Genomic DNA, 24,899 nt, shown 5'->3' with positions numbered 1-24,899 from the left:
GTTGGAGGAAATTGTATAAGCGGAGGGGTCACGTGCAGCGGAGTGTATCTGGAACAATCAGTCAATCAATCAATTCCCCATCTTCACTACCTACACTAGTTTCCACCAGACATAGGTTATCTCACATGAGTCCTGAGAATTCATGTGGCTTTTGAAGGGAATATTAATTTATCATTGACTCTTTTCAAACAATCATTTCAGTGAAGTGTACAGCTCAAACCTCTGGCGTCATTAATTAAACTACGGATGCGGTGAACTCAACTAATCACAGAGACGCCCATTGTAGCCTAGATTGAATAGAGCGTACCCCTTGTCCAATATGGCTTCCGCAGACTCTTCCCTTAGGTGGTAAGATTCCCTATCTTCTCACTTTTGTCATTAATAATTTCGCTCACTCCACGCAGGAAACACCTCCACAAGGTATTAACCAAGCCGGGACCTTTCAGCGATGAAGACTGGGTACCTGGGTCGGAGACCATTAGTGCTTTGGAGACATCAAAAATTCTGTAGGTTCTGAAGATATTAAGCAAATTATCAACCACTAACGTAGTCCAGAGTTATGTATGTATATATGTGGCTCCGCCTGCTGTTGATAGATATGGTTACTAAGTGAAATGATCTTAGCGGGGCTGGAGGCCTAGGATGTGAAATTCTGAAGAACCTTGCTTTGTCCGGTTTCAAGGATATCCATGTTATTGATATGGGCAAGTCTCCCCCTATTACTTTTTCCGGGATACCGCAGCTAACTTTAACAGATACCATTGACATCTCTAACCTGAATCGTCAGTTTTTATTCCGCCAGGCTGACATCGGCAAACCTAAAGCTGAGGTTGCGGCTGCTTTCGTAGAGAGACGAGTCAAAGGCGTCAAAATTACCCCTTATGTAGGGAAGATTCAAGATAAGGATGAAGATTACTACATGCAGTTCAAGATAGTCGTTTGCGGTCTCGATAGCATAGAAGCGAGACGGTGGATCAATGCAACACTTATTGGCATGGTTGATCCTGAAAACCCTGAAAGCCTGAAGCCCTTCATTGATGGAGGAACTGAAGGTACTGAGGCTGAGTTCCCTGGGCTACCACAGAAGGCTAACGAGGACCAGGCTTCAAGGGGCAGGCGCGTGTTATCCTACCAACTCTGTCTTCGTGCATTGAATGTCAGCTTGACATGCATGCTCCCCGTCCTGCGGTCCCACTATGCACTATTGCGACCATCCCTCGACAGCCTCAGCATTGTATAGAATGGGCACACCAGATCGCCTGGCAGGAAAAGCGCAAGGACGACCCTTTCGATAGTGATGATCTGGACCACATTGGTTGGGTGTACAATGCGGCTCTTGAGCGAGCAAAACAATTCCATATCCACGGAGTCACCTTCCAGATGACTCAGGGTGTAGTTAAGAACATCATTCCTGCAATCGCTTCAACAAACGCTGTCATTGCTGCTGCGACAACGTCTGAAGCATTAAAGATTGCCACCTCGTGCAACCCGTACCTGGATAACTATATGATGTATGCTGGTGAAGAAGGTGTCTACACCTATACATTCGAGGCCGAAAAGAAACCAGATTGCCCTGTCTGTGGCAACCTCGCGCGAAATATGACTGTCGATCCAGACATGACGCTGCAAGAGTACATCGACACTCTAGGGGACCGGCCGGAAGCTCAGCTTAAGAAGCCTAGCATGAGAACGGAAGAAAAGACACTCTACCAGCGCTTCCCGCCCCAATTGGAGGAACAGACCAGGGCCAATCTGCAACGCAAGCTCAGAGATTTGGTAGAAGACGGGCAAGAGATTGCGGTCAGCGATCCCGCGTATACTATCGATTTCCGCTACCGGTTGTTGTTCAAATAAGGATAACAGCAACGTTTTACTCTTCATATGAGATATGAGTTGTTATGATAAACACAAGACTTTCTTGCTAGATCAAGGCTTCAATATCAGTTGTGCTTTTTCTATATGACAAAAATCGCCCTTTCCAGACTCCCAACAAAAGAAGGTCTTGACCGACTTTTCATAAATGTACAAATTCGCAAAATAGCAAGGAAACCAACGCCGACCATGCATTAAAGATTTTAACATGAAGTGCGGGACGATTGCGTAGAACTCGTTTACCGCATGAGATCCGCCAATCCCCGCTTCCATCTGGCGCATTTGAGCTTCAGGACCTTCACGCTTTCTAAGAAAAGGACATCACTATCGAATTGGCCAGTGCTTTCGATGTTGAAGATGAAATGGTCGCGCACGCGACCGAGCTTCACCTTTCCTTGGAACTCCTCATGTCTGAGACATTCCCTGCTAACGGTATCCTTGAAGGCATCGCGAACAACGGCCTTCGTCTCCCCCTCGTGGCCCTCGTATCCGCTCCCCTGTTTTGCGGCCTCTTCCCGGGTAACAGGCTCCAAACCAATCACGCCCTTAGGGAAACACTTGGCGAACTTCTTGGCGTCTTCTCCAAGAATGGGGCGCAGAATCTGGATATCGGGAAGCAAACGGTATGATGCGGTAGCAACAGGCGAGAACTTAGCATGGTCGGCTCCAATACCCTTGATACAGTGCATTTCAAGGTCGATCTTCTGGCCCGGGCGAAGCTTAGCGATCAAAATGTCTGGGTTGACCGGCTGGATAGCATCCTCGCCAGTGAAGAATTGCTCCTGACGTCCGACAGGGTGGAAAGTGATGTCTCTGGCGTAAACATGCGCATTCTTATACAGCTTGCGGGGGTCATTCTCCGTGGCGTCAGCGTTGGGGTTCTTGGTACATTCAATATCCAGTCGCAAGACGATGGTGTTGTAATCGGATGGATCGCTACCCTCGGGATCATCCTCCGTGGCCTTCTTGAACCAACGCATCCAGTTAATACCATCCACGGAACCCTTCAGTGGAATCAGACCCAGTCGCTGGGCGAGCACTTCATCCTGGATGACGGAGGTGTTATTGTGAACGAAGACGAACTCGATGGCAACGCTAGGCACTTCAGCCATTACGATACGACGGAAGGCATTTGCGATCGATGCATCGACGCCGATGAGAGAGAAAGAAGATTCGAATCTTTCATTGCGATGGAACTCAACATTGAACTCCTGTAGAGCAAAATAATGTAAGCGCACGCAGAAAATAGAGGCGACAAGTCCGTAGAATGCTTGGGAGAAGCAGGGACTATACATTTCTAAATTTCTCCAGGTTCCACTCATGCGACTCGCCTGGCCAGTGACCCGGGAAATCTGTGGAGGGGATGTTGGAGACCGTTTCCAGATTGATGTCGACGAGCTAGGGAAATAATCAGCATGGTAAGCAGAGGCGAATGGGTGCTCATAGGATAAATTACCCTCCGGCGATCAAGCTCCGCCTGCGAAGGAACGAGAGGCGCCATGACGAATGGACAATTTGCGGGTATCAAGTCGTTGACGATATGGAGGGAAAAAGGGAAAAAAGTTCTTTAGACAACCGGCAGTATGCCTGCAGGTCGAAGGCGGAGAGTATGGCTGACTAAACTGCACTCAGGAGGGAAGAGGACTCTGTTGAAGAGCGGACCGTGATTTACCGATTTGCCCTGAATTGTGAGCTAGCGTGGGTGCAGAATAAGCGGGAACTGAAGACCAACCAGAGACGGCCTGATGACCATAAGCTCCTCATCACGTGACTGTCCAAATTGTAATTCAGCGCAACCTCCAAGCATCAACCCGTGTAGACCACTCCGCAGAGTCCCTCCATCAATTGCGTCCGGACTGAGGACCGACAGCCTCCAATTCCTCCTCGTCCTTCTCCCCTCTCTTCCGAATGGCTGCTTCCTTTACTCGCCTGGCGGGCAGCGCGCCCAAAAGGCTTTGTCTCCGCCCCTCCACCTTCACCAAATACAACGCCATCCCCAGATCCCGCTCGATAGCGACGACGCTTCCTCGTCGGCAAGCGGAACCGACCAGCTACCAGGCTACCAGACTCATTCCCACTGACCCTACCTTCACAAGTCTGGCTAACAAGGAGGGTCCCCAAGAAGCCGATGTTGCCGCTGGTCTCGAATCCGAGAGTGAAGGGGTCGGCCGCAAAATCCGTCACTACACAGTCAACTTCGGTCCTCAGCATCCTGCTGCTCACGGTGTGCTTCGACTGATTCTCGAGATCAATGGTGAAGAGATCGTCCGCGCGGATCCTCATGTCGGATTGCTTCACCGTGGTACCGAGAAGTTGATCGAATACAAGACCTACATGCAGGCTCTGCCTTACTTCGACCGATTGGACTATGTCTCCATGATGACGAATGAACAGTGCTACTCGCTGGCTGTGGAGAAGCTACTGAACATTGAAATCCCTGACAGAGCCAAGTATATCCGTACAATGTTCGGAGAGATGACCCGTATTCTGAACCACCTCATGTCCGTCCTTTCCCACGCTATGGATGTTGGTGCTCTTACGCCATTCCTGTGGGGTTTCGAGGAGCGTGAAAAGCTCATGGTAAGCAACATTAATTTCACCGAAAGCAGATTAGACAAGGTGGTTGATGGTCAATCCCTCACATAGGAATTCTACGAGCGTGTCTCCGGTGCCCGTCTCCACGCCGCCTACGTCCGCCCCGGCGGTGTGTCTCAGGATATCCCCCTCGGCCTTCTCGATGATATCTACCAGTGGGCTACCCAGTTCGGTGACCGTATCGACGAAACCGAAGAGCTGCTCACCGATAACCGTATCTGGAAGGCCAGAACTCAAGGCGTTGGTGTTGTCAGCGCCGCTGATGCGCTGAACATGAGCTTCACTGGTGTCATGCTCCGTGGCTCTGGTGTGCCATGGGATATCCGCAAGTCCCAGCCATATGACGCTTACGACAAGGTTGAATTCGACGTCCCCGTCGGTGTTAACGGTGACTGTTATGATCGTTACCTTTGCCGTATGGAGGAGTTCCGCCAGTCCCTCCGTATCATCCACCAATGCTTGAACCAGATGCCCGCAGGTCCTGTCAAGGTCGAGGACTACAAGCTCTCGCCTCCCCCTCGTGCCGCCATGAAGGAGAACATGGAGGCCCTGATCCACCACTTCCTCCTCTTCAGCAAGGGTTACGCTGTCCCCCCTGGTGAGACCTACTCTGCCATTGAGGCCCCCAAGGGTGAGATGGGTGTGTTCCTGGTCAGTGACGGCAGCGAGAGACCCTACCGTTGCAAGATCCGTGCTCCTGGTTTTGCCCACTTGGGTGGTTTCGATCAAATCTCTCGTGGTCACTTGCTGGCAGATGCTGTCGCCATTATTGGTAAGCCTCCATAAATCTAAACCTCCCACGGCTTCCTAGAACGCTCCGCTAATCTTCAAATCCAGGTACAATGGATCTGGTGTTCGGTGAAGTCGACCGGTAGACAAATAAACACAAGAGGGATCTCCAAAGCTTCTGTAAAACGACTTTAACTTGATTCTTCCAAAGAATAGAAAAGAAGCAAAGATAAAGCTCTTTTTAAAAAATAACCTTCCATCTACCTCTTGGTTTTTCTCCGTGCCCAACCTCATCGTGGTGGTGCTGTTGGATCATCGTCACCTCGCTGTACCAATTCCGTTTTGTAATGGCGTTGTCTGTCTCCTTTGTTTGTCCACTCTACCTGAATCCCGATCTCTATCTCTTTTCTTGCCATCATCTACCCTGTGTATAGTGACCGAATTTCACGTTACAATATCATGTGTTAACTAAATGTAGGTTCTGTCATTGTAGGTTTTTACAATGGTATATGTAACTTAGAGGAACATGGAAATATAGTTCATAGGGGTGGGGAGATATATATATATGATATCGGTAACCACGTGTTTTAAGTTACAAATCGACAGACGAAAAAAAAAAAAAGAAAAAGAAAAGAGAGAGAGACTCATACAGCTAACACAACCATATAGTAAATAGATTTATGCGAATGAAATATGTAACTGATAATATATGTTACTCCAAGTTAACTACTAACCCGCTCCCGGAACGCCCATAAAACCTTGCGCCTATGCAAATGCAACTTGAGAATGAAATTATCAACAACTAACGGCCGAATGCATGAGCATGAATGTATATCAGATCAGCAATCGGTAGCCCTTGGATAATCTTGGGTGATTGTAAAAGACCAGCGGCCGGAGGAGGGTAGATTGGCCCTAGAAACTGCAAGAGCAGACTTGCATGGGGACCATTGCTTGAGAGGATGAAAGCATGGTGTTCAATATTGACGCTGAGTCGCACTTGACAATGTCCTCGCACTCGGTTATACGTTGTCATCATCGTAAAAGAAGTTGATGTCGCGGGGCCGGCGTCGGTTGTACGAGACGAAGTCGCTGTCGCCTGGAGGTCGTTCGTCACGTGTATTTGCGGTCAGCATGCTCTGAATGCTCATGCAGACGCTCTCAACCGTTTGTACAGGTGACCAGCCGGCTGAACTGAGGAGGTCCAGGCATATGATTCCGTTGCTGTATATGTGCGGGTGGATCGGGATCGGGCGAGGGGTCTCAGACGTGCTAGGCAGCTCGATGAACTGGACTTCCGGCGGCTCTGTGTGATGCAGTGTTGCTTAGTATGACCGACGAAAAAGAAGAAAAAACTTGTGACACGAGATAATGTAACACCAGGGCGAAAATTCAACCGTACCTATTGGATACTTCGACGAGAACGTGAATTTGAGTCGATAGACCTGATTTTGATAAAGCGGATTCTCGTCCAAGACTCGAATATCCATCTGCCACTCTTCAAGATTCTCCGATTTGGCTATTGATATACCAGGGGGCAGATGCTCTTTCATCTAAAGTGAATCCCACAGTTAATTCCCCTGTGCATAATCGACACTAGGCATGACAGTAGATGGCAAAGACATGACGCTCCTTTGACTGGGCCGTAGTTTATCTTGCAAAGCGGTAGACAAAATTGGGGTATGAGGGATAGAAGGGGATGTAGGTACCTTGAGGAGCTCCTGTTGTTGCGTTAAGTTAGCGAAACACTGATTCAACGAGGGGTACAATTACCTTGCTCAAGCGTTTGCCCGCGAACATGGTGAGAGATGTGCTTTTCAGACGACTGGTATATTGCTTTCAGTACTGTGGAATAGGTAATTGTCGTGACCTTTTCTCTTCGCACGCTGGTTACTCCCATAGGTAGCAGAATCCTTGAGCCGCAAAGATGTATGACGTCTGACTCTAACGTGGGGCGATCCACCGCCGCGGAAATGTTGCAACGACGCGAGGAAGCTTGAGGGAGGGGAATGAGAATGGGAACAAACAGAGGAGAGAATCAAAAGTCGCTGAGCGTAGTAAATATTGCCTGAGGAGTGGGAAGAAAAAGAATGAACCGGCCAAGGGCATATAAGTGATTCCACGACCGCCTACGGGGTACCTTTATACACACCCCAGTCGATCACCTGCCTGGGGCTCACTTTCCCGATATCCATCATCTGATTGGCTCACGCACCGAATGGTCAAATGGTGGCCTGGCACGTGATGCTTATCCACCTGATAAGGTCATCTCCTAAATTATTACGAGGACAAGGACGAGTACATTAAATGTTGAATATTGGAAGAAGAATACAACTGTTGATGGTATGGACACGAAGGCAAAAAGAGACAACCAAGCCAAAAAACGAAGGATTTTGAAGAACAAGCACCGAAAGTTCTCAGGAATAAACAACACAGTTACTGTATACACCATTCGAATTACGGATGGGGAATCATGAGAATAATATTCACAAAGCAATTCAGATGATGCGTCTCGACCTCGACGCTGGTCAGGGAAGGATGAACAGACTCTCCCATTGAACGCCATAGCATAACAGAAATCAAGCATGGGTAGTTTTCTCTCGAGCCTCACGTTCGAGTCTCTCACGTTCTTCGGTGTCCTTCTGCTCACGAACCTTGGCAAGAACGACTTCGCGGAAGATAGCACCACGTGCAACCTTGCTCAAACTCCGCTTCTTCGTTGTACCAGCCTCAGCCTCACCACTAGCCGATGACTCGGCTGGGGCAGATCCAGATTTATCAGACTCCTCAGCAGAAGCTGCCATGTCAGCAGGGCTAGGGATATCATCCTCATCCTCTTCGTGCATCTTGAGTGCCTCGATGCGGTTGGCCAGTTTGATGATCTCAATACCTCTCTTGAGGCGAGACCTGGCGATATAGGCGCGGATTTCAGGCAGCAAGTCACGGTCACTAGCAGATTCACCCTTCAACCAGGGATGTTTGAGGGCCTCCTCGGATGTGACACGCTTCGATGGATCCGGTTGGAGCATCGTAAGGATGAAATCCTTGGCATCCTTTGAGACGTCACGCCAGTAGCGATCATGGAAGATAATGCGGCCACTACGGCATTCTTCGATCAGATCGGACAGGCTCTCGGATCGGAAGGGCGAATAGCCACATAGTAGGGTGTATGTTATGACACCCAACGACCACATATCGACGGCCTTGCCGTGGCCCTGTTTGAGCATAACCTCGGGTGCGGCATAACCGAATGACCCAGCCATGCTAGTCAAAACTTCACTGGGACTGTCCAACATCTTGGCAATGCCAAAGTCGGCTAGAACCAAAGGCGAGGATGGGTCACGAGTAAGGTAAAGCAAGTTTTCCGGTTTCAAGTCTGCGTTTCAGATTCGGAGTTAGCGCATGACACAGTATCATACAGTGAGCGAGTGTTGAAGGTGTAAAACGAACCTCGGTGTACAATATTCCGTTCATGCAGATAATTGACTGCGTCTAGCACTTGCCGGATAGTTTGAGATGCATCCTTCTCCGTAAACTTTCCATAGTCGCAAATTCTGTCGAACAGTTCACCACCGGTGGCTAGTTGAGTGACAATGTAGAATTTGTCCTTTGGCACCGTTAGACTATTGACACTGGTATATCGCGGTGAAAGGAACCCACCTTAGATTCGAACCAATCGACAAAATGGACGATGTTTGGGTGGTCAAGGGCTTGCAGCATCTCCAACTCATCGTAAACCATCTGCTCGTTGCCTCGGACATTTTTCTTCAGAATAATTTTAACAGCAACTTTCCCACGGCTGCAATCTGCCTCACGGACAATACCGTACGTTCCAGCACCAAGTGTTCTCCCAAATTTGTACAGTTGTCTAGAGCACGCCCTCACTGGTTACTAACTGCCCAATGGCATGTCAAGGAATCATAAAACACATGGGAAAGGCCGTACTTTTTCTCATAACTCTCGGGCTGTCCCGACAGCTTGTTGAGCATATTAGTGACTGTAGAGTAAACTCATAGTCAGCGAATTTGCCACAATAATTTTTCAAAAGTCAAATCACCAAGGTCGGTAGTCCAGGGGGCAAGCCAAAAACCCGGTGATGTAGTATATTCAAACCATGTAACCACGAGGAGATGAACAATAGCCAAAGGCTTGCGCCATTGCTCCACAGAGCTATCGCGACAGTTGACCAGAACATTTCAAAAGACTTGGAAAGGCACAACACGCCACCAGCTGAGGTAGAAAAAGAAACAGGCTGCAACAACGGGCGGGGCAATCAAGAAGAAAGAGTAACATTCCGATTCCGCTCAGTTGACAAAACGAGGTACGAAAGCGATGAGAAAACGAAGAGACTCACAACTCATTGTGCCCGAATAGAATGACCGCCTTGAATCATGAAAAATTAAATGTGCGGCGAGCTAAAGCAGTAGGCTTGACGCCGATGAGACCCCGCACGTGAGGGGGGATTGGCGGGGCGGAGAGAAAATCGTGGTTAAAAAAGTCGAGAGGCAGGTTATTATGATTATCGTTCAGGTATAGGCTGAAGAAATATATCACAGTCAGTGAGGGGGAAAAATACCGCTACAGGAGAAAGTTGAAGAGATGGTGCTAGCGACGTAGATCCTCAGTTGTGCCAAAAGGCTGTCTCCATGCTTGATTAGGGGGCGGGGTGAGACTGGAGTAAACAAACGGTACTTGTACCTACTTGAACGGTCGCGGTAAGTATATGAAGGAAGTTTGACTTCCACCGTAAGGATATTGGAAAGAAAGAAAAGGGAAAAAAAATCAATTGAAGATAAGACTTAAGTCAGCCTCAGGCGTGGACAAATATAAAAGATAAAGGCATGAAACACCAGCCCAAGAGCAAACCAGAGGAGGGAAAGTGAAGGTGGGCATTGGGTAACGTAAGTTCCCAGTCTGGCCCCTCCGATAGAGTTTAGTTGACCCCCGTGGCTGTGCTCGGATCGGATTCGGGACAGCGGATTGGCCCACCTCCGTTGCCTATTAATTTTGCATGTGGGAAGAAGGACCTCCTGCAGGCAACAGCCACAGTTTTTTCAGCCTTGTCCCACGCCGTAAGAAAGGTATTTTACCAGGCTTCCTCTTTTTCGCTCCCTCTTTATCCTCCTTTTCCCCACAAATTTCAACAATCAAAGCCAATTGGGCAATATAAATACACATTCAGGAAATGCACTATTGGTAAGACCCATGGGAGGGCCCTTCAAAGCAAAATTAGAACAACTAGGGAATTCTAGGTGGTTCGTTTTCGTATCATCAATGTCAACCCTAGTGGCTGAGTCTTTAATTTAATCTGACAGCCCTGCCGTTTTGGACTGAGACCTGCCCGTACTTTGCATTAAATCCAGCCCAATTGGGATGACCATCTAGTAATCCAAACCGGTGTCTCGGCCATCTTACTTGACAAATTCGGTAGTTGTCACAAGCTATCAGGGAACAAATATAGCTCAGGCTGACAAGATGGAGAGCTTCTATTCCCGAGCTTTTCTTTTGCCCCCAACCCCATGGGTAGCTACATGTACCTGATCTAGGCATTCATGCATACGTGCCTATCATGTCCACGCCTATGTAAGGGGCAGATGTTTTATGATAGCTCCGTGCCAAGCTCAAGTCATAGTTGTCGGGTGGATGTCTGATCCGCTATTGGAGGTTTAGCATGGCTTCCCATTGTTACGCAGAGATCCCATGTTCATAGGATCTTGCATACCTAATCATCTGTATATCCCGTACTCAACTATAGACTTTGAAATAATTTTATTATAATGAAGCTATGCTTTCCACTATAGTTGAATGTATCATAACATAGACAACGAGGAAGAAATTTGTTTTGCAGGACTAACTGTACACTCACTGCTCCAATTTTGGGTAGAAAATAGCAAATGGATCTTCAATTTGCGTACTTAGTAAATTCCGAACTTCTACTCTGCAAGTGTTCTGGCGGGCCATAAATCAAATGACTATTCATCTTAGAAGTGAATCATATATCATGGGCATTGTTGTACCCAATCATACATTCTCTTTTAGTCCTATACGGCAAAGAAAACGAAAACAGAAACATAAGACACATAAACATATACCGGATGGAAGAAAGACAAAAACTGGCTGGGTGACCTCAAATGGCCAACTTAGAGGAGAGGCAAAGTTCTTGCAGTAAATCACTCGTGATCGTCATGAATGGAAGATCTGCAGATCAATTGGCCATTCCTGTTGAAAACATTGGAGTCTATACATCTGAAGTAAGCACTTGACTACGATAAAGTCAAAGATGAAGAGATCACAAACCTAGTGTTGTGTTCGTTGAGCGAGTATGACCCCATACGGGCATTATATCGCCGCCTTCCATGCAGTCGCAAGTAAGAAGTGGGGGCTTCTTTAGGTCTGTCTCTAATTCACACGAGATACATGTGTCGAATGCAGCTCCACTATCGCAAGTTTGTTAGTGAGGATTTCTTCCCTTTTGTAATCAATCCCAAACGAAAGGAGTATACGCACCCGACCTTGAACTCGAGTTGAAAATCTTGATTGTACGTATAACATTGATTTAAGTCCAAAGAACTGTCTTTGTAATTGCCATCCCAGTCTGGACACGTTGCTTCGAGAGTATGGGATGCAATTTTCCATGTTTTGCAGTTTACAGTAAAGTCGACCATCTTGACATCAGGTTCGGCGGCAGCCAAAGCTGACAGGAAAGATAAAATGACCACTGAAATGAAATGCATGATCGTCAAGTAAGAGTACTTCGGAGTATATTTCGAGAGTATATCAGAGTTCGTGAATTTGGCTCCAGTCAAGCTATTTATGTTCCCTTGGATTATGCATGTAGATTTCGCGGTAATTCAAGATCATTAAACTTCCTTTGAGCATCTCTTCCTGTGTTTCTAAATCTGAACGAGAAAATTTTATTACTTGATAGAATTTCCCTATATATTGAATCTTTCATTGATAAAGATACATGAACCTTATTAAAATTACGACTTGGGGAATAGAGCAAAGGAATGGGTGCAGGGGAAGGGAACCGAGATATTTATTGACGCCTCACGAAGGCAGCGAGTCTTCCACTATCTAGCTAGAATAACCCTGTACATACCTAAGTTAGACCCGCTGGCTAGCCAACTGGCAGTCGGCGACCTGAGTAGGGCTCCGAATGGGAGCCCGTATTCGGGCACGGAGTATAATGCCAGCCTTTCTCTCGATGAACGTACATGAACCTTATTTTGATCGAAAACTCACACCATTCGACTTCTAATATTGCCTGGGCACTAACGCTATTTCTAGTTGACATAGTCGACTAGCTTTGGGATGGCTATGGCGTAAGATGAAGGGGTTCTGGGTTGTGTTTCTAGACGTTCTACTCCGTAGTCTTCTAACCTATTTTATCGATAGGTTAACACTATTATTGATATGAATTAATGATATCTCGAGTCCTAATGTAGTTACAGTAATATTGTTTTGTACTACTAACTAGATTCTCTCATCTTATTCTTATATGGTTTGGTAATATTCTGAATATAGGGCCTCGGTAGAATTATTAGTATCGTAGCACAATACAGTAGACTTTAGTAAGTTAGGATGTAAACCGGATTATGGGCTTAATCTTACAGTTGTTTATTGAATAATCAGGATACCCAACTACCCGAAAATGCCCGGATGCTTAAGCCCTTCAAAAGGCATTTGATAGTGCTTTTTCTGGTTGGCAGCTTATATAGTCCTTTGGTATGGACTCTATGGGACATAATGAGATAACATAGGTGAAACAACATATAAAGGGTGAGTGTTTCATTTCGGCTTTGGTACTTGACAAAGGGACGTAACTCCTAACAAAGGAAGTGCGGTTTCACAGCCGAGATTGGATATCTGGTAGCTGGTAATAATGAATATGAGGAACACAATATAATCCGAGAACTTTGAAGCTTGAAATACTAGAAATGTTGCAACACCAGAAGATATGGTGAAGGAGCCAACCAACAAGCCAAGTACCACGCCCTAAATGCAGCACTTAATAATAACTGGACGTGGATGTTGACACTAAAATATGAGATTAAGCCACGGTCACTAACAATGGTACTTGGTACAGTAAAACCTGTATCGAAAATTTGACAGCTGAGAAACAAGATGGTTCACATTTCTTATATAAATGCCCATTATATCTAGATCGAAGTAAATGTGTATCAATCTATCATGTCCCCATTCTATAAGCCCTAGCCCTTTCCCTTGATGCAATGAAAAAGGCATGATCGTGGATCACGTTTCCCATTATACCTCACGTATTATGGGCCTCCGATATGTTTTACTCGACAAAGGAATGACTACCTATCCAAGGACAACAGTCAAATTGTATTGTAAACAATCGAGTTTGGTTTCTATGCAGACCTTGATACTTATTCAGAGACTATCCCCTCACATATTATGAAAGGGTTCAAAATGTTATACTGGTCTAGATTACCATTCGTTAAGTGTCGAACTATCTAAGTAGCCTTTCGCTATACCCTGCTCAATAAGGTAAATCTTCAACATTACTCATGGCAAAGCTAGTCTATCTCGCTGTCGAGATTCTTCTGCATATTCTGGGATATCTCAGCAAGTCGACACTGAATTGTTTCAGCCAAGTATGCCGGCACTTCTACTGCATTTCCAACTCGACACTTTACAAGAAGAACACAGCCGGAGCATTATGGCAAGCAACTGAAACAGGAAACGTCAAAACCCTACGCAAGCTGCTAGAATATTGTCCACGGACCGAAGGGCATGATCCGCTATATACCATATGGAGCCCCCTTGGTCACACACCAATGTCAGCAGCGGTATACGGTGGAAGCGCAGAAGTAATCCAGACCCTCATAGACAGCGGTTTCGACCCGACTACTAAAGACAGAAACGGCTATACACCCCTCTCCCTGGCAGCATTGTATGGCCAGACTGATATAATTGCAATTTTGTTGAAGACTGGCATTGATCCGAACCAGAAAGACATGTATGGTAGAACTCCTTTAAGCTGGGCTGCCGAGTATTGTCAGTTATATGCTGTGAGGATATTGTTGAATTACGGTGCGGATCCTGAGTGTCAGGATGATGATTATTACATCGTTGAAGCTAGGGCTAGGCAAGAAGGGCTTTATCTAGTGCCTCTCTTCTTGATGAACCATGAACGGTTATATAAGAAACCCATCCCTCGGAAGCCTGTAGAGTGGGCCGAGCGAAATGATTGTGCGGCTGTTGTTGAGCTGCTACAGCATACATACAAAGGGATATAAGGAATATACTCCATACATATTTGGTTTGATTGGTACTCCTGGCGCTAGCTCATGGTTATTGGCTTCGTGAATGTAGGACCTGAGCCAAAGTTCCATCCTTCCCCTATCTGTACGCTACTTAGCTAAAGCATGTAAAGAGATTGATATATACATCCATGATGACCGCCGATCTTCTATCTGGGCTTTCTAAGACGTTCTGTTTTGGGCAAATTTCACTTTACTGCAGAGTATCTACATATCAAAGAGTTTTATAATTTCTTTTTTTTTTTTTTCCTTTGGCATTTATTCATTTTCGATTCCCGTTAAACTGATGCCCCTTACTGGCTACACATCGCATTCATGTTATACAAACGTTACACATCCAGTGTCGTACTACCGGTGCAGCCCGTTATAGAGGACAATTCACAAACAAGTTTTGATGGAAGAGTAAAACATCCACTATTCATGGCATTGTAAACGGGGTACAGCCGGTTTCATATGCTTTTACTGAAGGAAATGGAAGTAAAGACAACTGTAATCATATGAGTCCCCTGTCTGAGGAGACAAAAAACTATGTTTGGAGTCACAATGATGGGCTGGATAGGAGTACTGGTTATGGAGGAATGACTGAAAGCAATATGATACGTTTCTTGCAGTTTGTTGTGGTGAGCCCCTCATGGCCAAAGGAGACACAGGATGCATCGTTTTTGAATCAATTCAAAGGATGATGTGAAAACTGAATTTCTTGGAACGGTAATGAATCCACTCAACGGCTCACCATGTGCTCATGCCCTTGACAGATATAAGTAGCCTAGTTGAGGGCTCTGCAAGTTGAGAAATTTTTTCTTCATATTTATACCAAATTCTTTTCACAAAGATAATATGTATCAACAATTGATGATATTCTGCTTTGCCCTAACGACTTCAGTTGCTGCCAATCTGTTTCTCGGAACCTGTACGAATGTTGAATTAACTCTCAGTGGCCACACCTTAGTTGCAGATTGCAAATATAAGGATGTGGACGACCATGAACATGTGTTTAAGTCAGCATTGGACTTGAATCATTGCCTTAGGATCAACAGCACCGGGGGACTAGCACCTGAACTTGAGTATGTATATTACCACGGGACGATGGTGCTTCGAGCTGACTGGAAGCAGTGGGTATTTCTTTTCCAGTATGAAGGCATGTCGCCTTGACAAACCTGCAACACTGACCTGTGACGGGAAAGGTCATGTTAGTTACGATCTAAGTAAGTACTCTTAGTATCATCAAATAGTAGCCATATCTAATTGGAAGCTCTTAGATGATGCCGTATTTAACGAGAAGGGTGTTTTGGGTTGCATGAATTACACAAGTATAACCCCTGAATTCATCAAAAGACAATCGGTTTGATTGAGGGATCGGACCTGCGCGTCCAGGCTGTGTACAATCCTGGATTTGTTGTTTTCAGGAATTTGCACGCCGGATGTACAGGGCGATCTGCTGAGAATACCGATATGTTGACTTGGCTGAACTTGTGCATACCTTGCTTAAAGACCTATGTAGTGTGGAAAAATAAGATGAGGTACTAAAATTCGTTGATTTTAGGCCCTTGATATCTAAATACGGATTCAATATAACTATACTAGTATACGAAGTAATAGTACCCAATCTTATGTACTGTGGGAAACGGCGGATAGATCTTCCTGAAGACCTCCGGTTCTAGAAACAGAGAACCATCTCCTGCACGTAATGTACATGTAGTCAATATCTGTAAGCAATCAGGCACCTTGCTTGACATTGGAAGTCAACCAATTTTACTTAGTGAGACATTTGGCCAGTCCATTCCTATGTAATCCTATGTAAATTAAAGAACACGAAAATGAGAGTACATGCAAGGTGTGCCTTGCCTGGGTTGTCCAGGAATATTCATGGCCAAAAACAACATAAGTCAAGACTTAGGAGCTTACACATCCGGTCAGTGTCAGTGGAAGAAGCCAAGCAGCCTTCCGAGCTATTATGGAAGAGAGTTGAGAAGGCTCGACGAAGAAACGCGACTAGCTCGTCGCATACCAGCAAAGATGAAAAGAGGAAAAAAAAAAAAAAAGAAAGAGATACAACGTTCTCTGACTAAATCATTCCTTCAAATGATGCCCAGCGAATGGGAGCAGTAAGCAGAAGGAAAGCACTAGGAGTAGGAATGGGCAGAATGTCGTTCAACATAGTACCGCACGCAGTTGCAACAAGACAGGTTTTAGATAGAACGATATTCGGACTGAGTCAGTAAGTTGTTCCCCTATGAGCAGGCTCGAGCAATTTATTCAATGAATTAGAACACTATAGGGGAGGGTTTCAGAGGCAGGCCCATACGATGATAAGCTCTCCTAGAAGATATCCTTGACTGTAACGCGCCCGGAAAATTATCAGTAGTTGATTCGATAGCAGAGCGGTGAAGAGGGGCAATATTCTCATACCATCACACTCTCCCCCGCCCCTGCAACCTTCATACTTCGACAAAAAAAGACCGTTGCTGTTTCAAAAATGACCGGCATTTCACCCGTAGCGGACCCTCTCGCCATCCTGCCTCCTGAGATCGTTCTGCGCATTTTAGAGTTCACCCCTATCTCCGCTCTCGCATCCCTTACCGCAGTCTCCAAGGCCTGGCACGAATTTATCGACGTCACACATCAAGAAGCAATCTACACCTCCGAATCCAAAACCGTCCAACCGCCTGGAGGGGCCCGTGATTTCTCTTTTCTTTCCGACAATACCAGCTTCACGAAGCTGTTCGAAGGCACCACATCATGGAAAGACCTTTGTAAGCGCCAGACACTGCTCGCCCGTAACTGGGCCGAGTCCCAACCAGTTTGCCGGGAGTCGGTGGTGCAAATCGGCAACGACCCTGTCTGGCGATTTCGCCCGGACTTCAAGCGTCGGTTCTTCGTTTCCACTTCCCATGCCGGAGGGTTAAATGTCACTGATATGGACACGGGCCAGCTTCTGTGGCGTCTTCCTTCCACGTTAGATAGTGACGAGGACGCAGTTCGTCCATACGCGCATCTGGAGTATCAAGACGGAATGGCTGTCTTTGATCGCGAAGGAGATGCGGTCGAGGTCTGGCAGGCGGATTTGGAAGGCGCAGCACGTGGAGAGTTCCGGCGTATTGCGGTCTTGAATCACGATTGTCAGACAAGAGGCTTTCAGTTGTCTTACTGGACACTCTGTGTGGTGTCTAGCCAGGGACGGGGTTTTGTGTACGATATGACACAAAGACCCCCCAAGTTGACCACGCGTGTTGAGATCGAGCATGGCGCCATCGGCCATTTAGACCAAAGCAAGGATGCCGTGATTTACTCCATGGGGCCCGGAGGCTATCATGCCTATGATAAAACAACTGGCGCGTTTTTGGGCGCGTTGCAGCCGTCACATTGTACGGACAAGTATCATATTTGTCCACCGGCTGTTAGTTCTATCTCGGCGAGCGCGGCATTGGCGGGAGCCATGCGACACTTTCCGCCAAATCGGACATTCCCTCTTGGGGCACCTCGCAAAGATAGCCTGACGCCGCTCAAGATTGCCAAAGGCCCGCTCCCACCACCCAGTGACCCTGGGCATGTTAGACATGGTGAGGACGAGTGGGGAGCTGGCATGTTGCACGGCAACATTTTCGTCGGCTTCTCGCGCGCTGGCCGTGTCTTCGTTTGCTCCAACTGGCGCAAAGCTCTGCAAGGCCCAGATAGTCTCGCGGCTCACAGTTCCCTGATTGAATGCGAGTCGGATGGGTCGGGATTCGACCTGGGTGGCTGGTTATCTGTGCGCAACCACCGCCTGATGTTCGAGATCGAAGACCGGATTTATGTCGTAGCGCTTGACGATGATAATAGAATTCAAGACATCGATTGTACCGCTCGCGCATCATATTCGCTCCTCACTAGCTCCGCACCGCAGCTTGCTGTGCCGGTTAGTTTCATGGCGCTGTATGATGATGCGATAATGACCACCTACACTGTATGTTCTACTACAATGACCAATATGAAAATAGCAGCAAGAAAGCTAACATTAAAACCTGGAGACACTCGGTTGGCGCCAGCCCCTTCCAGGTGATGCGGCTCCACAAGAACAGGAAGCTCACACCCGTCTCTTCCCAACCAAAGCCATCCGCGTTGTCAGCTTAGCCCCGGACCTTTCTAACCACAAGTCTTCATCAGCCGATACAGCCCAAGGCACAACGGCTATGGACTCTTCGTCACCAGAGGCCTGGCGCTCGCCAGCACAAACTGGGCTGTTGCAGTTAGTTAGTATGCTGGGTAACGAGCTTGATGACTTCGATGATGAGCTGGAGATAATGGAAACAGAAGATGACGATGAGGGGTGGGAGGATGCGGATGAGACTGAGAGTGAGGACCATGAGCAGGAGCATACGGCTGCACGTGCACATGAATCAGCCTAGACTTAAACCTCAGTTATGAAGGAGGGTTGCGTGTAAGGGGTTTCGGGGAAACTTACTTCTCCGCGATTCCCACATCACGGATCTTCACCCTGTTGGTGTATCCAGAAGCAACTACCGACGAGGGTCATGGTACGTGGACCGCGCCCGTGTACCGATGTGATAATGCAGGCGACGACGCATGTCACGAAGACCTTTTCGATCCTACGGACGCTGTTGAACAGCACTACACGCAAGGTGGAGACTACTTCGAGGCAGAGACAAAGGTAAGAAACTTGGCCTGTCCGTGTGTGAGACCATAGGTACAATGAAATCACGCCGGTTTGCAGTCTGGACAATACGGGGCAAGATCCAATACAGACCGACATCGAATGACTATCATAATGAAATCACATGATACCGGAATGATTTTGCCAGTCAAGCTTCCAACTCTATCTCTAGTGGAGAATCGTTACAAGCAACAAAATACAATAAAAGCAGGTTCGAACAGATGGAAGTCTACGATCGGGGAAACACAGGATACATCTGAAGCACAGCGCTCACCATTGAACTTCGTAGTAGAAGCTCAACCGGCCGGATCAAATGGTGGCGTAACAACTACTCGGGAAAATAGCACGAAGAATAGTGCTAGTAAGTACAATATAAAGGTTTGGGTTTGGTAGAGCGACAACACCAGTCGTACTCTCTGCTCTGAACCACGAGGAAATATTAATTACCTTGTTATTTGTACTAACAGAGCCAGGTCTCAAACACTGCAACAGCTCTAGCATTCGTCCACATCTACAGTGCGAGAACGAGCAACAGATCATGCTATAAGTATTCTTGAACAGTGAATATGTAAGAGCAAGTCTACTTCCTCAAAGCTATTGGCGCAGATCGCGATTATCAATGCGTTAGCTTCAGATAAACAATGGCTTGGGCTCAGACATTCAGACCTAAACCCCTTAGCTAATAGCCAAGTACACATGTTTCTGTGGCTATGCAGCATCGCTGGCTTTAACCATAACGATATACACCACCACGAGGTACGCAAAAGCCGGCCAGCGTAGCACTTCAAGGTCAAGCTCAAATAAAGTAAGCAGTATTTGACGAGCGTGATAGGGGCACACGTAAGTGACTACAGCGTGTTCGATACTCGAACGAAGCTTTTGAAAAGCGTTCCTCAAACAGATGGCTGCTTTCGCATTTCAGCGCCCTGTTGCTTCTGCGATTTAAATAGTAGGCATTTACCACTAATCGGCAGCAGCACGGTATATAGACTACAGACAGTGTCTTAAAGTAGTATCCAGGATAATATATATGAGCTAGTTTTAGGTCTCTCTATAGACTTTTATCATGTTATCAAGCTTAGGAGACCCAACATATCTGAACCTTTAAGTGGAGCTCCTTTTTTAAACTCATTATTTTCCTATAGCACAATTCTCGCATGCCTTTCTCTAAAGAACAAATTAATGTAACATCTTGTTAACCTGTTCATTGTCTTTGTTATTCCCACGTATAACTTGACTCGCTCTGTTTCTCGTTGCGAGAAACATTATCAGTCTAACGTGGTAAAGCTTTGAGTCAGCTTTTGTATTCTTCAGGTAAACCGATGAGTGTCGATAATCTAACTGAACAATGCACACCTATAACCTATAAAGAAGCCCCAGCACTAGCAGCGCAAAGGGTAATCCGGTTCTTGTGAATTTACTCTAGGACTATTACTATCATTGTGTCCATATCAATGTGGTTAATTGTCAAGCCCGCTTTATATCACATTTATCCTTTCTACTAACGCAACCGGGACATAACTATCCATCTATATACAAAGGGGGGTTTTGTAGAATCATCTGAAGCAATGAAGGCGGTCCCACCCAGAACCCGCCCGGATGCCAACCAGAAACGGGGGTTTCGGATCCTCCGATCACTCCTAGCCCCTAAAGCTCTCTCGCAATTTCAGCCTGCACATCAATGGAGGCTTCTCCCACAAGGTGTACGCCTTCTGGTCAGACCATTGTGTACTTTCCTCGCACAATTCTAAGTCAAAGTTCCAAAGCACACGTGCGAGTATCACGCGCATCTCTGCATAGGCGAGGTTTCTTCCGATACAATTGCGTGGTCCTGTAGAAAACGGCTGCACAACTCCCCGATTATCCGAGTAGAATGGAGAACTTGGATCACTCTTAGCTTCTGGTAGCCATCGCTCGGGAATGAAGCGGTCTGGAGCATGGAAATTGGTTGATGACCAGTACGCTGCGGACTGGTGAACAGAAACCTTGGTCTATGTTGGGTTAGTCTCAGTTATCTGTCATGTTCTAGATTAATCGCTTGCTCTTACCCCGGCAGGGATATCACATCCGGAAATACGGGTGGGTACTAAGGTCCTCCGCTGTAGACCTGTTGGCACGGGTGGGTATAGTCGGAATGCTTCATCGAAACAAGCCAGCATGTATGGCAGCTCCGCACTGGCTTTTTGAGCGGTTATCTCGGGTTCGCTCTTCATCACAGAGCGCACTTCGTCCGTTAGCTTGGCTAAAGCTTCAGGGTTGCGTAATATCCAATATGTCGCTCCTGATAGTAGAGTTGCGGTAGTTTCACTGCCTGCAATAATCAGGATGTTGGAATTGGCCTCGAGCTCCGAGTCATTTAGGCTATCCTTTTCGCCGCGGTTGCGCAACATCGAGTCCATAAAATCACCGCGGTTGTAGGAAGAGGAAGTTTGGAGTCGCTTCTGAACCGTGATTCTTGAGTGCTCTAATTGCCTTTTGCGTGCCTCCATTATGCCTTTAGGTATAAGGCCGAGAATAGCCTTGAATGCCAAGGGATATGCGTCCTTCAACTTTAAGAAGGGAATTGCCTTGATTGACTCGAAAATGGTGGATACCCAATGGTGATACTCCGAGTTATCTAACCCACCAAAGGGCTCACCAAAGGCCAGGTCACCAATGATATCAAACGTTGTAAGGTTATACCATTTGACCATGTCAGCTGGTAGGTTCGACTCGGCAATCCCTTTGAGTCTCTCTATCAGCTTATCCACGTAACTGTTAAGAAGAGGCTCTTGGGCCTGAAGTCCTTTGGCAGAAAATGCATGTGATAGAGCCTTGCGATAGCGACTATGATCGGTGTCGTTCGATGAAATTATGTCCAGCATATTGCTGGCTGAACTCAAAACTTTTGGGAGCTGCTGATGGCCATGCCCGTATATGTCTTTCCATGCCTCCGCTGTTATGAAGGACACTTCATCACGACCAAATCTAACAACGGGACCGTACACAGCATGGTGCTGACGCATATCGATGTCAAACCTCCCTCGGATAGCGGAAGCATGTCGCATAATGGGGAAAATAATCCATGACTTTGGTCCTGGGATTCGTCTTAGGGGGTGAAAGTAGATGTACCATATGGCAGTTAACAAGGAATAGAGGAAAAAGGCAATCACCGGCCACAATAGTATGTTGAATGGCATGGCGACAAACAGTCAGGTGGTAAAACCAAGGATAGAAAGGGCGCATAACGGGTGCAGGCCAGATCTATATAGCCTTTCAACGGTACTTAAGGCCGTTCTTCAGACCAATGTGGGGTTAGTAGCACACATTGAAAAGGAGGGGGGAACGCATACACTGTCTGGTTATGGGAAAAAGTTCGGTCACCATGCATAGTATGCATGCTCATACAGGCCAGTTGAGGCATAGCACGTAGTAATACATATTTCCTATGCATTGAAATACTAGTCTCGGTTTGAGATAGCCGGACGGATCATGGGATTGAATCCGACAGAGCAGAAACGACCGGCTTCGTCCAACTCCGTTCTCCGAGATCTCACATCTAGTCATGGAAACGACGATCATCTGAGGAGGAGACGACTTGCAGAATCGGATCAGCCTACGGGGAACAAAATCGAGCTTCCTAACGGGTTGGAAATATTACCAAGTTTACCAACAGCCACGCACTATTATATCAGCCAATTAGATATAACTATTTAGTAGGTTCACCTTAATTATCTACTAATTAATGGTCTAAATATTCGGATTACCGACTAATCTGGTTCCAAAAACATTGACCGCTATTTTAAATTCTAGATTTCAGTATAAATTACCCCTGGTGAGGTGACCGCTGACTCGCCTGTGTCCCCACCACCCCACAAGCAAGTTGTAATTGGATGACGCAACGTACTCTCAGGTGCTCGAGATGATTTTATTTGGGGACTAGAGGGTGAGCACGTCGGAAAAGAGTTTTATGTAGCCGGCTTGGCGGTGTTAGAACTACGGTAGTACTGCTCGTCATGGTGCATTGATAGGCATACAGGAGTGTACAGAATGTTTTGTTCAAGAAGCAGGCATTGGGTCAAAGATGGAATAATTGAGAGTTCCAATATCCATACCGACCAACAGCTCCGGGTATTGGGTTTGAAACTCATCGGATAGACCCCATCCCTCAATTTTGGTGAAGGTATCATAGAATTCTTTATGTACTCGCAATGAATTCGTCACGTCAGGCTCCAAGAAAGATTTGCCCCAGGGCCACCGGATTCTGAGACTGCATGTAAACGCGGCGAACACTAATTTGAGGTCGTATTTGTGGAAAGTCTTGACTAGGTTCGCACGGAGAACTGGCCACATAACAAAGTCGATGCAACGCGGATGTGGGCGCTGTAGCTGGTCGTTTATTGGCCTTTGAAATCCAAGCAGACGGCCGAAAGATTCTTGGGAAGGCCGTGTTAGCCATTTTATCATGTTGTAAGTCAGAAGGCCACTTGCTAGGCGTTCAGGATCACAGATGGGCCAAAATCTTGTCGCCTTGTGTATTCTATCGGCTAAAAAGTTTTGGCTTGACCCGTATAGGAGTTCTACCGGCGAAGGTTCGTCGGGTGATGCCTGCACGAGATCCGGCCGGTTAAAGCAAGAGTAGAGGTTCTCGGAAATATGCGGTTCCTGAGCAAAATTGAGAGGGAGCCTACTCCAAAGAGACAAATCTAAGTCGCAAACAGGATTCAACCCGGTGAACTTGGCAGGTGAGAGCGGTGTCCCATTGGACGACTGGACCTTGGATCCAATAGGGGGTGCCGATTCATTTTGGGGATATCCAAAGAAACCCGACGGATGTCCTGAAACTGTTGGATACTGAGCAGTATGGTGCAAGCACACGTGTGGTATAGCGGAGCGGACCTTCGCGGATTTCGGTGGCCGGCCATCGCAGTTCGCCAGTGTTTCATTGTTGTCTAGCTCAGATGTACATACTACTTCTCGGATGCGCTGTTGGGCTGACTGTAGAGCTTCATTTTCAGTTCGGAGCTCCTGTATCTCTTTTTCGTACGCTTTACATTGTTGCTCTAGTAGGACGATTTCCGCTTCGAGCGAGTGGGTGTGATTTAACCGGTCTGCGCGGAGCTTCTGTTGGGCGCGTCGATCACGAGCTCGCTTCTTGTCGATGGAGCCGACAGACTTTGGCTTTGAGGCCTGCATGTTTAAAACATGATATCAACCGTGTATTCGATGTTTATCGCGCAGTAGTTGAGTGAGCGGAGAAGGAACTCCCTCGGGCGAGTCAGTGGTGTGGGGCTCCAGCGATCTAGTGCGGATGAGCCGGTGGACCCACGCTCAACTAACAGACGGTGGTGTTAGATAACCTACTACATACACTCCAAGCCAGTTATTTCACATCACTTGACATACTTGTCACGCTTTTCATTTACTTCAAATCAGACTATCTGAGATAATATCTATCTATATCTCAAACATTATAATAATCCGAAGTCTCACCAGACAAACCCCCAAAGAAAGTATCATGTCTCGAAAATTTGGCCACCGTCATAACTTCAACAAAGCAACTATTACTTGGTGCACACTTATCACGATAAATCCAATAAGAAACCTTACCGCTCGTCGTGCCGCGGAATTATGGCCTGCCAGGAGCATCGATCACTATACTTGTCATTGATGCTTGATTTTCTACAACAGATATTTTTCGAATCAAGGGAAATAAAGCCTGGTCGCTCTTCAGTCCTGACACTACGCTTTGATAGGATGCTATCAGGGAGTGCCAATTATACAAC

General features: G+C 46.7%; 9 protein-coding genes across 9 annotated transcripts; 4 read left to right on the top strand and 5 right to left on the bottom strand.

Moving 5' to 3' along the window:
* Positions 1-319: 319 nt before the first annotated feature.
* Positions 320-1,854, top strand: AO090026000227 (NEDD8-activating protein UBA3; the record flags this gene model as incomplete). The annotated part of the gene is made up of 4 exons (XM_023236157.1): positions 320-348; positions 405-506; positions 625-1,052; positions 1,103-1,854. 4 exons carry the CDS (start codon positions 320-322, stop codon positions 1,852-1,854), a joined length of 1,311 nt encoding a protein of 436 aa, XP_023090952.1.
* Positions 1,855-2,111: 257 nt separating this feature from the next.
* On the bottom strand, positions 2,112-3,373 carry AO090026000228 (DNA-directed RNA polymerase core subunit RPC40; the record flags this gene model as incomplete). Its single annotated transcript, XM_001821660.3, has 3 exons — positions 2,112-3,083; positions 3,166-3,270; positions 3,329-3,373. The coding sequence occupies 3 exons, from the start codon at positions 3,371-3,373 to the stop codon at positions 2,112-2,114; spliced, it is 1,122 nt and encodes a 373-aa protein (XP_001821712.1).
* A 407-nt stretch (positions 3,374-3,780) lies between these two features.
* On the top strand, positions 3,781-5,342 carry AO090026000229 (NADH-quinone oxidoreductase subunit D; the record flags this gene model as incomplete). The annotated part of the gene is made up of 3 exons (XM_001821661.3): positions 3,781-4,452; positions 4,519-5,239; positions 5,305-5,342. 3 exons carry the CDS (start codon positions 3,781-3,783, stop codon positions 5,340-5,342), a joined length of 1,431 nt encoding a protein of 476 aa, XP_001821713.3.
* Positions 5,343-6,215: 873 nt separating this feature from the next.
* On the bottom strand, positions 6,216-6,746 carry AO090026000230 (ubiquitin-conjugating enzyme E2; the record flags this gene model as incomplete). Its single annotated transcript, XM_001821662.3, has 2 exons — positions 6,216-6,499; positions 6,596-6,746. 2 exons carry the CDS (start codon positions 6,744-6,746, stop codon positions 6,216-6,218), a joined length of 435 nt encoding a protein of 144 aa, XP_001821714.3.
* Positions 6,747-7,772: 1,026 nt separating this feature from the next.
* Positions 7,773-9,554, bottom strand: AO090026000231 (serine/threonine-protein kinase; the record flags this gene model as incomplete). Its single annotated transcript, XM_001821663.3, has 5 exons — positions 7,773-8,569; positions 8,644-8,800; positions 8,854-9,061; positions 9,139-9,190; positions 9,548-9,554. 5 exons carry the CDS (start codon positions 9,552-9,554, stop codon positions 7,773-7,775), a joined length of 1,221 nt encoding a protein of 406 aa, XP_001821715.1.
* Positions 9,555-13,727: 4,173 nt separating this feature from the next.
* On the top strand, positions 13,728-14,459 carry AO090026000233 (uncharacterized protein; the record flags this gene model as incomplete). The annotated part of the gene is made up of 1 exon (XM_023236156.1): positions 13,728-14,459. The coding sequence occupies one exon, from the start codon at positions 13,728-13,730 to the stop codon at positions 14,457-14,459; it is 732 nt and encodes a 243-aa protein (XP_023090953.1).
* A 2,500-nt stretch (positions 14,460-16,959) lies between these two features.
* On the top strand, positions 16,960-18,868 carry AO090026000234 (F-box protein; the record flags this gene model as incomplete). Its single annotated transcript, XM_023236155.1, has 2 exons — positions 16,960-18,426; positions 18,509-18,868. 2 exons carry the CDS (start codon positions 16,960-16,962, stop codon positions 18,866-18,868), a joined length of 1,827 nt encoding a protein of 608 aa, XP_023090954.1.
* Positions 18,869-20,774: 1,906 nt separating this feature from the next.
* Positions 20,775-22,313, bottom strand: AO090026000235 (cytochrome P450; the record flags this gene model as incomplete). The annotated part of the gene is made up of 2 exons (XM_001821666.1): positions 20,775-21,125; positions 21,183-22,313. The coding sequence occupies 2 exons, from the start codon at positions 22,311-22,313 to the stop codon at positions 20,775-20,777; spliced, it is 1,482 nt and encodes a 493-aa protein (XP_001821718.1).
* Positions 22,314-23,172: 859 nt separating this feature from the next.
* AO090026000236 (bZIP transcription factor) lies at positions 23,173-24,309 on the bottom strand (the record flags this gene model as incomplete). Its single annotated transcript, XM_001821667.3, has 1 exon — positions 23,173-24,309. One exon carries the CDS (start codon positions 24,307-24,309, stop codon positions 23,173-23,175), a length of 1,137 nt encoding a protein of 378 aa, XP_001821719.1.
* Between the last annotated feature and the right edge of the window lie 590 nt (positions 24,310-24,899).

Source organism: Aspergillus oryzae, chromosome 3, assembly GCF_000184455.2.
Source record: "Aspergillus oryzae RIB40 DNA, chromosome 3".
NCBI classification, from domain to species: domain Eukaryota; kingdom Fungi; phylum Ascomycota; class Eurotiomycetes; order Eurotiales; family Aspergillaceae; genus Aspergillus; species Aspergillus oryzae.
This window is presented reverse-complemented; position numbering and strand designations above follow the sequence as displayed.